The sequence below is a fragment of the Protobothrops mucrosquamatus genome, unplaced genomic scaffold (genome assembly GCF_001527695.2).
Source record: "Protobothrops mucrosquamatus isolate PMUCROS unplaced genomic scaffold, P.Mucros_1.0 scaffold3581, whole genome shotgun sequence".
Taxonomy (NCBI): domain Eukaryota; kingdom Metazoa; phylum Chordata; class Lepidosauria; order Squamata; family Viperidae; genus Protobothrops; species Protobothrops mucrosquamatus.
In genome coordinates, this window is record NW_015389546.1 from 41,348 (window position 1) to 55,496 (window position 14,149).

Consider the following 14,149-nt stretch of genomic DNA (forward strand, 5'->3'; position numbering starts at 1 on the left):
AGGAAGGAAGGAAGGAAGGAAGGAAGGAAGGAAGGAAGGAAGGAAAGAAGGAGGGAGGGGAGGAAGAGGTCCTTAGTGCTCTGAGCTGGGTTTTTTTCTTGCAAACATTTCATTACCCAACTAGGAAACATCATCAGTGCTAGAAGGGAGCGGGGTTGGTGGAAAGGAGGAGGAGGAGGAGGAGGAGGAGGAGGAGGAGGAGGAGAACTTTGCGGTCCTTGAAGCTCTCTGAGCTTGGATGCAAACCGTTCTACAGTATCGAATAATTGTTCTCACTATCAGGACATTTTTTTCATTACTTCTAGATTGGATTGCTCCTTAACAAGCTTCCACCCATTACTTCTTGGCCTGCCTTCAGGTGCTTTGGAGAACAAATCAACCCCCTCTTCCCTGTGATAGTCCCACAAGGAGTGGAAAATGCTATTATGTCACCCCAGCTCTTTTTTTTTTTTTTTACTAGATTAGACATACCCAATTCCTGCAACCGTTCTTCGTACGTTTTCGCCTCCAGTCCCCTAATCTACTTAATTGTTCTTCTCTGCACTTTTTCCAGAGTCTCAAGATCTTTTTCTGTATTGTGGTGACCAGAACTGGACACACTATTCCAAGTGCGGCCTCACTAGTGTGGTATTGCGATAGGCTGCCTCTGAACAAGGAGGTTCCACTTGGGTAGCCTGACGCTGCCTTGTGCATCATGACTCACAAATGAGTCCCCCCACCCCTTCCCACAATTAAACCAACACTGCAAGGCTGGCTGCTTCTCCCGCTCATCACCTGCTCCCAGGGCTTCGGTGGTGAGGTGCTTCGGCTCTTCCGTCCAGGGTGTGGCGTGGACGGCCACACTCCAGTCACTCCAGGTGCCGATCTCATTGTCCTTGGCGGCCACCTGGATGATGTATTCTTTCCCGGCATAGGCGTCGGTGATGATGTGGGAGGTCCCATCAGAGAGCTCCACCTGTGGGGGTGAGAAGGGAGGGATTATGGGAAAGGTTCTGGAGACTCAACCCATCCATCACAGCCTTGAAAGTTGGAGATTCCTTCCAAGGGAAGCCCTGCGTACTACTGTACTTCACTGGCTTTCTACAATAGGAGTCTTCAAACCTGGCCACTTTTAAGACTTCAGGACTTCAACTCCCAGAATTCCCCAGCCAGCATGTCCAGAGGTATCCAACCTTGGCAACTTTTATGACTTGTGGACTCCCAGAACTGGGCCTGTTCATTCACAGGTTCAAATGTCACAACCTACGGTGACTGGCAGGGTCCAGTGGCTGTTGGAATCGAGTGGATATCCCACAAACCTCAGCATTACACCAATTTGTGCCCTCCTTGGGCATGTTGGCACATCCTGAGGAATTCTACGGAAAATTGAAAGAGGCACTAAACGCAACATACAGGGGGAAGAGTGTGGCACCCCAAACATGTGAATGCAAACATTGAGAAGTGGAAAAACGTGACCCTGTAGGAAAATCTGGACTGGGACAAATGCAGTGATGTAGGAGATTGGCTAATAGCAATAACAGCAGCACTTAGACTTATATACCACTTCACAGTGCTTTCTAGCAGTCTTTAAGCAGTTTACAGATTCAGCATCTTGCCCCCAACAATCTAGGTCATTTTACTGACCTCGGAAGGACAGAAGTCTGAGTCAGCCTTGAGCTGGTCAGGATTGAACTGCTGGCAGTTGGCAGAGTTTGCCTGCAATACTGCATTCTAACCACTGCACCACCATGCCTATCTATCTATCTATCTATCTATCTATCTATCTATCTATCTATCTATCTATCTATCTATCTATCTATCTATCTATCATCTACCTACCTACCTACCTACCTACCTACCTATATCTATATCTACCTACCTACCTACCTACCTACCTATCTATATCTACCTATCTACCTATCTACCTATCTACCTATCTCTATCTATCTATCTATCTATCTATCTATCTATCTATCTATCTATCTATCTATCTATCTATCTATCTATCTATCTATCTATCTATCTATCTATCTATCTATCATTCTGTAATCAGAATAGAGCTGGCAGGGAACCTTGCAGATCCTCTAGTCTAATCCCCTGGTCAAGCAGGAGACCCTAGACTATTTCAGACAAGTGGCTCTTCAGTCTTCTCTTAAAAGCCTCCAGTGACGAAGCGCCCATGATTTCTGAAGGCAAGCCCTTCCACTGGTTAATTGTTCTGGCCATCAGGAAATTCCTCCTTAATTCCAGGTTGCTTCTCTCCTTGATCAGTTCCATCGTTTCTTGTCTTGCCCTTCTGGTGCTTTGGAAAGTAGGCAGACCCCCTCTTCCTCGGGGCAGCCCCTCGGAGACTGGAAGACTGCTATCATGTCACCCCTAGTCCTTCTTTTTTCTAGACTGGCCATACCCGGTTCCTGCAGCTGAAGTCCTTCCAAAGAGGACGGTCATCAGATAGAAGCATCTGTGCCGAGACAATATTAGGAATGAGGCCTGACAGCCAACAGTCCAGCTGTCAAACGGAGACGTGCCCGGCAGAGAGGAAACAAGAACTCAACGGTTGAAATCCGCCGGAGAAGAGACAGTTCAATTGCTGGCAAGGCTACATCAACAAACAAGATCCGACGCTTTCCGTTGTTGTGGTTTTTCACTCTCCACGCGTTCGTGACCCAGCGGACATTATTTTGACAGTATTGTCTGTCAGGCAGAGCTTTCTTGAGTCCTTGGAAGATCATGCTTATGTCAACAGGGATAATATTCTCTCCTTTTTCAATTGCTTTCCATTTTTATAAAGCACCAGGATCTTTTCCTCGAGTCATTTGCATTATGGGATGGTTTCTATAAGACCCAGATATGGGGTCTTTGGGGGAAGGGTCCCCCAAATATGTTATTAAAAAGCCTCGGCGTTCCTTAGCTGCAGCCCATGGATTGGATTCCCAAAAGCCGATATTCTTTTAATAACATGTGTTGGTCTAAAAAGGCGCCACCAGACTCCGGATCTACACGTCCCCACAATATCTGAGCATGGATGGTGCTTCCAGTGAGCCATCTGGTTTCAATTTATCCAGTATGGAATGATTTAATGCACCTAATATTTTGCCCTCCTCTGTCAGTGTTTCTCCCAGAGAAGACACATTTTTTATTTCCTCTGTATAGACCTCTTCCCTGTGGGTTTATGAGCCTAAGAAGATAAAGTTCTGCTTCCCACCATATAAAAAAGACGCCTCGAAAGAGTGCAAAGAAGAGCTACGAAGACGATTAGGACTCTGGAGGCTACGTTGTACGATGAACAGCTAAGCGATCTAGGTATGTTTAGGCCTCACAAAGAGTAGGCTTAGGGGAGACAGGATGGCATCTCCCAATACCTGAAGGTCACAGAGAAGAAGATGTCTATTTACTCGCCAAAGCACCTGAGGGCAGGACAAGTGGAAGATCCTCAGAGGGAGATCCAACCTGGAAATCAGGAGGAATTTCCTGACAGTGAGAACAATTAATCAGTGGAACAACTTGCCTCCAGAGGTTGTGAGAGGCTGAAACATACGCAGGAATTAGGTAAGTAATACATTCCCAGTTGCAATGTATGGCTGTGAAAATTGGACCATAAGAAAGGCTGAGTGCAAAAGAATTGAGGCCTTTGAACTATGATGCTGGAGAAGACTCCTGCGAGTCCCTTGGACTGCAAGGTGATCAAACCGGTCAGTCCTGGAGGAGATCAACCCTGACTGCTCTTTAGAAGGCCAGATCCTGAAGTTGAAACTCAAGTACTTTGGCCACCTAATGAGAAGGAAGGACTCACTGGAGAAGAGCCTAATGCTGGGAAAGATGGAGGGCAATAGAAGAAGGGGACGACAGAGAATGAGGTGGCTGGATGGAGTCACTGGAGCAGGAGGCGTGAGCTTAAATGGATTCCAGAAGATGGTAGAGGACAGGAAGGCCTGGAGGAACATTGTCCATGGGGTTGCGATGGGTCGGACACGACTTCACAACTAACAACAATGAAGAGAAGGACTAGGGGTGACATGATAGCAGTCTTCCAATATCTGAGGGGCTGCCACAAAGAAGAGGGGGGGTATCATTCTATTCTCCAAAGCACCTGAAGGCAGGACCAGAAGCAACGAATGGAAACTAATCAAGGAGAGAAACAACCTGGAACTAAGGAGGAATTGCATCCATTAGTTGTGGGTCTCCAACACTGGAGGTTGCTAATAAGAGACTGGACGGCCATTTGTCTGAAATGGTATGAGGATTCCTGCCTTAGGCAAGGGGGTTGGACTAGATGACCTTCAAGGTACCTTCCAGCCCCGTGATTCTAAAAGTCTGCCAGAACTCCAATTTCTTCTCCACCTAATTGACTTGGGGTTGCATTGCCTGTTGGCCTAATTACAGTTTTTTTAAAAAAAAAAAAAAATCAATAATATTTTAATGTTCGGTTTTCAGTAGCTAGTAACCCTACAGCTCAGAAAAGATTGGGATAGGGACCTCCACCCAACAAGGGAGACACAAGACGATCCGCAAATTAGCAATCATTGCACCCGCTCCTCCCGCAGCAGTTAATGTTCTGCTTCGGAGATTTCAGAGAAGGCTGCAGGGAGAAAGGAATATTAGCTGAACAGGATATGCTCCGAAGAGGCCGAGAGACAGACAGGAGATCAGATAGCTAAGAGAGGATGGATAATGACCGACCGAGTACATGTAAGGCTTATCTTTGGCTCTGTTCACTGTGGGTCTGATCCTTTGGCTTGTGAGAGACTGTGGGATAAAGGAAGACTAATAGGGGCACCCAAACGTCCCACAAACAAGGAGCTGTGACCCCTCCCAAAAAACCAAATCAATGAAGGAGAATATTTGTAGCTCAGAGCTGAAATGAGGGGTCCTTGGTGCTCTCTGAGCTTGCTTGTTTTCTTGCAGACATTTCATTACCCTAACTAGGTAACATCATCAGTCCACTAGCACTGATGACGTTACCTAGTTAGGTTAATGAAACGTCTAGAAGAAAACAAACAAGCTCAGAGAGCACCAAGGACCCCTCAAAAATACATACAAACAAACAAACCAGCCTGAAGCAACTCTCAGAATTGAGAAGCGAATGAGATTAGCAGGTAAATTGTCCCCTTATATCGTCTCTATCGTTCAGTGAATCTATCGTTAAGAGTGGTGAGAACGGAAAAAACGACAGTCTAAAATACCCAGAAACTATCCAAGATATGCAGACGACCCCACTTGGTAAGACAATTATAAAAAGGGGCCAGGAAGGCTCATTATGAACGTGAAAACTTAAAGTAAAATAAATAAATAAATGAAGTGATCACTAAAACAATTCCCCAAAAGACTGACTGATCCCTTCAAGTGGTGATCAGCGAGCACAAGATGACGTTCTAACACTGTGTGACATGAAGTGGTGATGGCCTAGATTAGAAAAACTCAGTTATGATGGACTAGGATTGTGCCCAGTGTAAGGTTGAGTGAAAAAGGGAAAGACACTGGAGAAAGGATGGACAGGTCAAGGTGATCAGGCAGCCGGAGGCTCAAACATACGAAGAACGGTTTCAGGAATTGGGTATGTCTAGTCTAGTGAAGGAGAAGGACTAGGGGTGACATGATAGCAGTTTTCCAGTATTTGAGGGGCTGCCACAAAGAAGAGGGAGTCAGCCTATCAACCAAAGCATCAAAAGGCAAGTTAAGAAACAATGGGTGGAAACTAATCAAGGAGAGAAGCAGCCGGGAACTAAGGAGAAACTTCCTCACGGTGAGGACAATTAACCAGTGGAACAACCTGCCTCCAGACATGGTGGGTGCTCCATCATTGGAGATCTTTAAGAAGAGATTGGACAGACTGGACAGCCACTTGCCTGAAATGGTATAGCGTCTCCTGTTTAAGCAGGGGGTTGGACTAGAAGACCTCCAAGGTCCCTTCCAACTCTGTGATTCTGTTATTCTATTGAAGAGATCCTTGGAGTCTTTTTTTGGAAGAGATGGACATGTTGCAATGGTGGCCAAGAATCTGGTTTGGCATGACATGGTTTACTAACTAATTAGTGGTAGCCAGCAAATGACTAATTAACACAGCCACACATGCACTCATTTTTACACACCATAAAACTCATTTTGTTCCTGATTGGATCCAGGATTGTATTATGAAAAGCAGGTCAACAACCTTTCAGGGGAACCACCTCAATGAAAATCAGGGGCCCCCGTCTGAAAATTTCTGGCGTCTTTTTCCTGTGGTGCCAACAGGATGCCTCTGAGAAGGTCCTGGGCAGCACCCAAGTGTAATACCATCCCCAGCAACCAGGCAGGGAGCACAAAGACCATCAGGGACTAAAGGTCCATCTCTGGATTTCTAAACTCATGGCCACCTTAGTATCTCCTGATACAGGCGTCCACAGGATGTGCTCAAAAAAAGGCAAGCTGGTAGCCCTGATGGTGCAACTGAAGCTCTGCACATTTATATGGAGATTGTGAGTGCAACGTCTACAAAGCACCGGCGGAGATTCGATCAAAGGGATGTGACCACCATTAACTTTTATGACCAGGTTCTGCAGGACCCCTCCGCAATTCATTTAACAGTCCGGTGAAGACGTTCTGAGAATGCGAGAGCTGGAAAGGGCCCTTGGTCATCTCTTCCAAGGTCCAACCTATTCAACCTTTTCTACCTCCCTTCATAGAACGTGGGTTTCTAGTCTTCAAGCTTCTCCTTACCCTTTCTTTGAATCTGGCCCAGTTTCTTTGAGTCTTCCTGAGAACTGGTGGGATTGACCTGAGGGGTCCTTGGTGCTCTCTGAGCTTGGTTGTTTTCTTGCAGATGTTTCACGACCCAAACTAGGTCACATCTTCAGTGGCCGTGAGTTTGGGTCAGGAAACATCAGCAAGAAAAGCTCATGGAGCATCAAAGACCCCACAGTCCTCCTCCTCCTCCTCTCTGCCAACCCATTTCCCTTCTAGCACTGATGATGTTACCTAGTTTGGGTCGTGAAACGTCTGCAAGAAAACAACCAAGCTCAGAGAGAGCATTAAGGATCACTCATTTCAACCCTGAGCTACAGATATTCTCCTTTATTGGATTTGACTTCTTCAGAGATGCTGTCCATCCTCTGCTTGAACACACTGGCAGATCACTGCTCCTCTGTCATATTTCTTTGACTTTTAGCAAGGTGGATTCTGGGATTTGGTCCTCCCCCTGCAGAAGGTAATAATAATAATAATAATAGTAGAGTTGGAAGGGACCTTGGAGGTCATCTAGTCCAAACCCCTGCTCAGGCAGGAAATCCTATACCATTTCGGACAAATGGCTGTCCAGTCTCTTCTTAAAAACCTCCAGTGTTGGAGCATTCACCGCTTCTGGAGGCAGGTTGTTCCACTGGTTACTTGTTCTCACTGTCAGGAAGTTTCTCCTTAATTCCAGGTTGCTTCTCTCCTTGATTAGTCTCCATCCAGTTGCTTCTTGTCCTGCCTTCAGGTACTTTGGAGAATAGCTTGACTCCCTCTTCTTTGTGGCAGCCCCTGAGATACTGGAAGACTGCTATCATGCCCCCCCTCGTCCTTCTCTTCATTAAACTAGACATACCCAATTCCAGCAACCGTTCCTCATATGCTTTAGCCTCCAGTCCCCTAATCATCTTTGTTGCTCTTCTCTGTACTCTTTCTACCACCTTTGGGGCCCGGCTTCTGGTGAGGCCCCTGGCTTTCTCTTCCTGGGCAGTGGCAGGTTTGAGGGGCTCTCGGGGTGGGAGGAGGAAGGTCTGGAAGGCTGCATGATTGGCAACACGTGTGAGAGCCAGGATGCAAAGATGGGAGGTGGGCACTGGGTGGGTGGGTGGAGGGGGTTGAGTTAACCAAAGGAGCCTGCAAAATAGAAACAGGCTATTAGTGATCCATTAGTCAAAGGTATCCAGTTGCATCCTAGGTAATCCATTAAAGCCAGCATCTGAGTGCATTAAGAGAGCGGGCCGGTGGCGATGGAGCAGGAGGAGGAAGCGAGGGCAATCTGGCTTGAATTACAAAGTTAAAAGCCAGAGAAAAAGAAAAGGTGCCCTAAATATTTAATGGCGGGTGTTTGAGGAGACAGAACAGGAACGTCTGTCGGGGGAAAGAAGGAAAATTTTGAGGCAAAAGCAAAGGCTGAGCAATCTCCCAGGCCGAGTCACGGAAGCTGAGACCCAGCCTGCCTGTCTGGGTGCCGAATGCCCCCATGGGTTGGGGGGGCTCTTAAGAAGTTCTGCCTTGACATGGAAGGTGGCACGAGGTGGGGACTCCATCATCACCCAATGCACAAATGACCTGGACCAGGGGTAGGCAACCTTGGCTCTTTTATGACTCGTGGACTTCAACTCCCAGAATTCCTGAGCCACCCTGGCTCAGCTTGGAAACCTCTCCCTTTCCCCTCAGCGTGGCTGGCTCAGGAATTCTGGGAGTTGAAGTCCACGAGTCATAAAAGAGCCAAGGTTGCCTACCCCTGACCTGGACTATGGAATGGAAGCGACGTGGATTCAGTTTGAGAAAGGTGCCAACTAATTGGGCTTGATTGGCTGATGCTTTAGGGCAGGGGTCCCCAACCGCCGGTCCGTGGACCAGTACTGGGCCGTGGCATGTCAGCAACTGGTCCACACAAACAAGCGAAGTCCCATTCGTGGGATGCAGGTAGCAGGAGAAACCACAACCTCTGGTCCACGGAAAAACCTCTCTCCACGGAACCGGTCCCTGGTGCCCAAAAGGTTGGGGACCTCTGCCTTAGTGTACAGAGTAACTGACTTGGAAGGGACCTTAGAGGTCTTCTAGTCCAGCAGCTCCCAACCTTTTCTAGAACGCTTCTGATATATTCTCGCACCCCTTACAAAAGTTTGAAATAATGGCAACAAATTAGGCATATACACTATAATTTTGAAAACCCACGTTTTCACACCCCCTGGAATATCATCTCGCACCCCCAATTGGGAACCCCTGCTCTAGTCCAACCCCCTGCTCAGGCAGGAAACCCTGTACTAAGGGTGTCAAACTCGCAACGTCACGTCATGTGTCACGATGTATCACGACTTTTTTTCCATTGCTGGCAATGGGGCGGGCGCGGTTTCGGCATGATGCATCCTATACCATTTCAGACAAATGGCTGTCCAGTCTCTTCTTGAAGATCTCCAGTGTTGGAGCACCCACAACTTCTGAAGGCAAATGGTTCTACTAATTAATCCACTGATTAATTGATAGAGTAACAGAATAAGAGAATTGGAAGGGATCTTGAAGGTCTTCTAGTCCAACCCCCTGCGTGAATAAGAGACCCTATAACATTTTGGACAAATGACTGTCCAACCTCTTCTTAAAAACCTCCAGTGTTGGAACAGTCACAACTTCCAGAGGCAATTTGCTCCATGTTCTCACTGTCAGAAAATTTCTCCTTACTTCTAGGTTAGTTGCTTGATATGTTTCTGGTCCAACTGCTTGCTCAAGCTGGACACCTCTTCCATTCCAGATGTGTCCAGCTTTCTTTCTTTCTTTCTTTCTTTCTTTCTTTCTTTCTTTCTTTCTTTCTTTCTTTCTTTCTTTCTTTCTTTCTTTCTTCCTTCCTTCCTTCCTTCCTTCCTTCCTTCCTTCCTTCCTTCCTTCTCTCCTTACTTCTATCATATGTTTCTGGTCCAACTGCTTACTCAAGCTGGACACCTTTACCATTTCAGATGTGTCCAGCTTTCTTTCTTTCTTTCTTTCTTTCTTTCTTTCTTTCTTTCTTTCTTTCTTTCTTTCTTTCTTTCTTTCTTTCTTTCCTTCCTTCCTTCCTTCCTTCCTTCTCCCCCCCTCCCTCCCCCCCTCTCTCACACACACACAGAAAGACAGACACAGGAGACTTCCTGGCTGAGTTTTGCCCTCCCCCTTTGTGCATTCATACAAACCCTGTTTTCTCTCTGGAGGGGAGGGGTCATCTTAGTGCACCAGTCACCTGAGGGTGAAGGTCCTAGACTGCCCCCCACCACCACCCCACAAGTTCTTAGCAAAGAGGAACTTTTAAGCAGGGAATGATTTAAGGCGGTGTGAACATACAAGGCCTGGGTATAACACTAAATTGCTTAAACCTTCTCTCTAGTTTGGACGTGGGGCACCTGTCTCTCCTCCCCCCCCCGTCCTGTCCAAAGTTGAGGTTTGATCTCTCATGGGGGGGGGGGGGAAGCTTTCGGTCTTCCTCCCCGAGAGGCCCCCCCCAGAGCTGGGAATTACTGAACCTGTAGTACAGGAGTAGCGCAGCTATTCCCTCACGTCTCTAGTGGAGGGGGGGGAGCAAATTGCTCCCCCAGCAATCGGAAGCGCTTTTCGCTTACAGGAAAGGCCGGTTGAAGCTGAAGCCGAAGCCGAGGCCGCGGCGGTGGCGGGGAGCAGCGGCTGAGTAGCGTCCGAAGCGGCGGAACTGCAACCTGTACTTTCATCCCGCCTGGAGCCGCCGCCAGCTCGGAAGGAGGACGCCGGGCTTGGCGAAGAGATGCAATGGGGGGGGGGGGGAAAGAGATGCAATGTGTGTGTATGTGTGTGTGTGTGACAAGCACGTGGGTCTGGGGAGGGGCCCAAGGGGCCCAGCGGCAGCTTTTTAGCCCCCCTCTCTTTGCAAACAGCCCTTCTCTGAAGGCAGAGAGAAGCTGAATCAGACCCGGGAGGGCCGCCAGGGAAGGGCAGGCGGGTGGGGGCAGCCAGGCGCAACTGGGGGGGGGGCGGGCGAAGAGTCCGTCCGGAGAAGGGGGACTCGGCCCATCCGGTCCGGGGAAGGCTGCCTGCCCCACCCCGCGTCTGCCCTTCAACCTGAGACCTTTCCCTGCTCCTCAGTCCCAGTGAACTGCCCCGTGTGTGTGTGTGTGTGTGTGTGTGTGTGTCCCTGCCTCTGCTTCCCTGCCCCCTAAGTCGGGGGCTGGGGACGGAGGGCCCACCTTCCACCTCTGTTCCCGATGCAGGCAGCGATTCTGAGGGGGGGGGGGGCGCGAAGGCTAGAAAGCAAGAGACTAATTTAAGACACCTGCCCTGAGAAACCCCAAAGATCCCCCATGGCCCAGGTGCAACTTCGCAAAATGGGAGCAATTTTGGCCAGATGAAAGGGGCTGCTTAAATCAGCCTCACGTGTCCCCCCCCTCTCCCCCTCCTCCATGGCTCCAGACCTTCCTCTCTGCAAGCAGAACAACGCTTGCTGATTTGTGGGGGGAGACTGTTTACAAACTGAACCGAATCTGTGGGTCAGGAAATAACAGGGTCATAAAAAGGGAAGGAATGTTGTACTTTCATCTGTTGCATCGTTTGGGGATGATGCTGTGATGCACTTGGTATCGCCCTGATGCAATGGATGGAAATGACAACATTCCTTCCATTTGTCTATGGCACGCTGGCTGAGGAATTTTGGGAGTTGAAGTCCACGAGTCATAAAAGGGCCGAGTTTGAAGACCCCTGCTTTAAAGAGTCCACAATGACCAGCTGTCTGCAAGGAGTATAAATCCTTCACCACCACCCAGTCAGCGCTGGAGAAGCTTCAGCTGAAGAAGCGAAAGTCTTCAAAGAAAAACAAGAAAGTCCAGTTACCTCTTGAAAAAGAAGGAGCTGAACCAGAGTCTCATGAATAGCAGGGCTGGGTCATGCTGCTGACACACACACACATACACACACACACACAAACACACACACACACACACACACACACACAGATCTGGAGCCCCGAGACTACTTCAAAACACAAGAAGTACCAGATTGAAGTCCTTGACTTACATCCCACTAATAAGCCCCAAAATTTCCATTGCTAAACTGGACAGCTGTTATATAAGTTTTGCCCCATTTTACGACCTTTCTTGCCCGTTGTTAAGTGAGTCTCTGCAGTTGTTAAGTGAATCACATGGTCATTAAGCGAATCCGGCTTCCCCATTGTTTTTCAGAAGGTAGCAAAAGATGACCCCGGGACACTGCAACCGTCACAAATACGAGTCAGTTGCCAAGCTGTCTGAACTTACATCATGTGACCGTGGGGGTGCTGCAAGTGCGAAAAACGGTCCTAAGTCACTTTTTTTCCAGTGCTGTTGTAACTAAATGAATGGCTGTAAGTTGAGGACCACCTGTTTGTGCCAGCCAGACGAACCTGGATGCTCTTTTTAAAAGCGTTTCAATCGGTAGGAAGCCCCCCCTGCCATCACCACTGTTGAATACCCACCAAGATGCCCCAGGGTGCAGGCAAAGTGCTGGGGGGGGCACATGCATTCTGCCAAGCCTCTGGCTCTTTCCCCCCCCCAACCTAAAAGGAAAGCCGGGGGGGGGGAACACTCACGTGCTGCCACTGGTCAATGATGAGCGGTCGGTATCTCAAGAAGAATTTGAGAGGGAAGGACTCCGGATCCGGCCAGGAAGAAGGGTACTGCCAGGTCACCAGTAGCCTCCGGGCGTTGTTAGGGATCGGTTTTGCGATCACATTTTCGGGAGGATCTGGTTTCACTGTTTCAAGGAAGCGAAAAAGGAGAATTAAGATGTGGCGAGAGGTTCAGGCGCATCCCTTAGAGCTGGGGTGCCCAGCCTTGGCGACTGGAAGACCTGTGGACTTCAACTCCCAGAATCCCCCAAGCTCAGATAGCATCAGGGATTCCATAGCCCGACCTTGAACTGAAGAACGGTTGCAGGAATTGGACATATCTAGTCTAGTGAAAAGAAGGACCAGGGGAGACCAGATAGCAGTCTTCCAATATTTGGGTGGCTGCCACAATGAAGAGGGGGATCCACCTATCCTCCAAAGCACCAGAAGGCAGGAGAAGAAGCAACCAGTGGAAACTCATCAAGGAGAGAAGCAACCTAGAACTAGGGAGAATTTTCCTGACAGAACAATTAACCAGTGGAACAACCTGCCTCCAGAAGCGGTGAATGCTCCAACACTGGAGGTTTTCAAGAAGAAATTGGACAACTACGTGACTGAAATGGCATAGGGCAGTGATGGCGAATCTTTTAGAGACCGAGTGCCCAAATTGCAACCCAAAACCCACTTATTTATCGCCGGGTGCCAGGTGGGCGTGGCCCACTGGATGGGCATGGCTGTGGTCATGGCAGACTGGGTGGGTGTGGCTAAGGTGGGTGTGGTCACCTCGATGTTGCTCGTGGGGAGGGATGCCTGTGGGGGCCGGGCAGGGTTGGGGGAGATCCAGGGGTCTCTGGCAGGTGGGCGGTGGGCAGGAGGCTCATCCTGCGGGGTGAGGCGAGGCAGGGCGGGGGTGCCATTGTCGCAGGGCAAGGCGAGGCAGGGGCTGGGGCAGCTGCTGCCTGACACCATCGGCCCCCGCACACAGAGGCCAGCGAGCACATGGGGGCTGACGGTGTCCATCAGCAGCGACAGCCTGCTGGCTCATCGACCGGCGCACTCTGGGGCTCCGCAGCCCGCCTCCAGCAGTTCAGAGAAGCCACCTCTGAGCTGGACGGCCGTCCGACAGCTGAGGAGGCGATGCAGTGGGTCGTGCCCGGGAAAAGGAGAGCATGTGAGGCCAGGAGGGATGGGAGGGGGGGGGAGGGAAACCAGCCATGCTAGGATGCAACCGGCCATGTGGGACCTCTGCGAGTTAGCAGGCAGCTGGTTGAAGAGGGACAGTTGCCATCTCCAGGGCGTGATGCGCGTGCCCACAGAGAGGGCTCTGAGTGCCGCCTCTGGCGCGCGTGCCATAGGTTCACCACCACTGGTATAGGGTCTCCTGCTTGAGCAGGGGATTGGACTAGAACAGGGTTTTTCAACCTTTTCACCCATTGTACCACTTTTAGGATATGGCAATACCCGAGTACCACCAGTCGCCTAGCAACGTGTCAAAAACTTGATGACCAAAAAAAAAAAAAAAAAAAAAGGAAAAAAGTGATAAAGTGTAGGTAGTCCTGGACTTACAACAGTTTGCTTAGTGACTGTTTGAAGTTACAATACCACTGAAAAAAGTGCCCCCCAAGCCACAGCCAAGCAAGACACCTGCCTGCCCACCCGGCAATGCTCTTCCTCCTGTCCAAGGTTTTCATTGTTGTGAGCATTTCTGTTGAGGATTGGCAGCGGGGGTGGGGTGGGGGGTGTTTGGTTTTTATTCCCCCCATCTGCTGGGTGGTTGCAGCAGGTTTTGGTCATTTCACATGACCCTGGGACACTGTGACCATCATAAATATGAATCAGTTGCCAAGCATCTGAATGTAAATCACAAGACCCTGGAGATGCTGCAAC

At 49.3% G+C, this 14,149-nt stretch overlaps 1 protein-coding gene across 1 annotated transcript in view; it reads right to left on the reverse strand.

Annotated features, from left to right (window-relative positions):
• Window positions 1-14,149, reverse strand: part of CNTFR (ciliary neurotrophic factor receptor) — a gene marked incomplete at its 5' end in the record, with an annotated part of 105,607 nt that overhangs the window by 5,085 nt on the left and 86,373 nt on the right. The window contains 2 exons of the mRNA XM_015827259.1: window positions 775-955; window positions 12,245-12,408. Coding sequence (XP_015682745.1) covers window positions 775-955; window positions 12,245-12,408 — 345 coding nt within the window. The remainder of the gene's footprint in view (window positions 1-774; window positions 956-12,244; window positions 12,409-14,149) is intronic.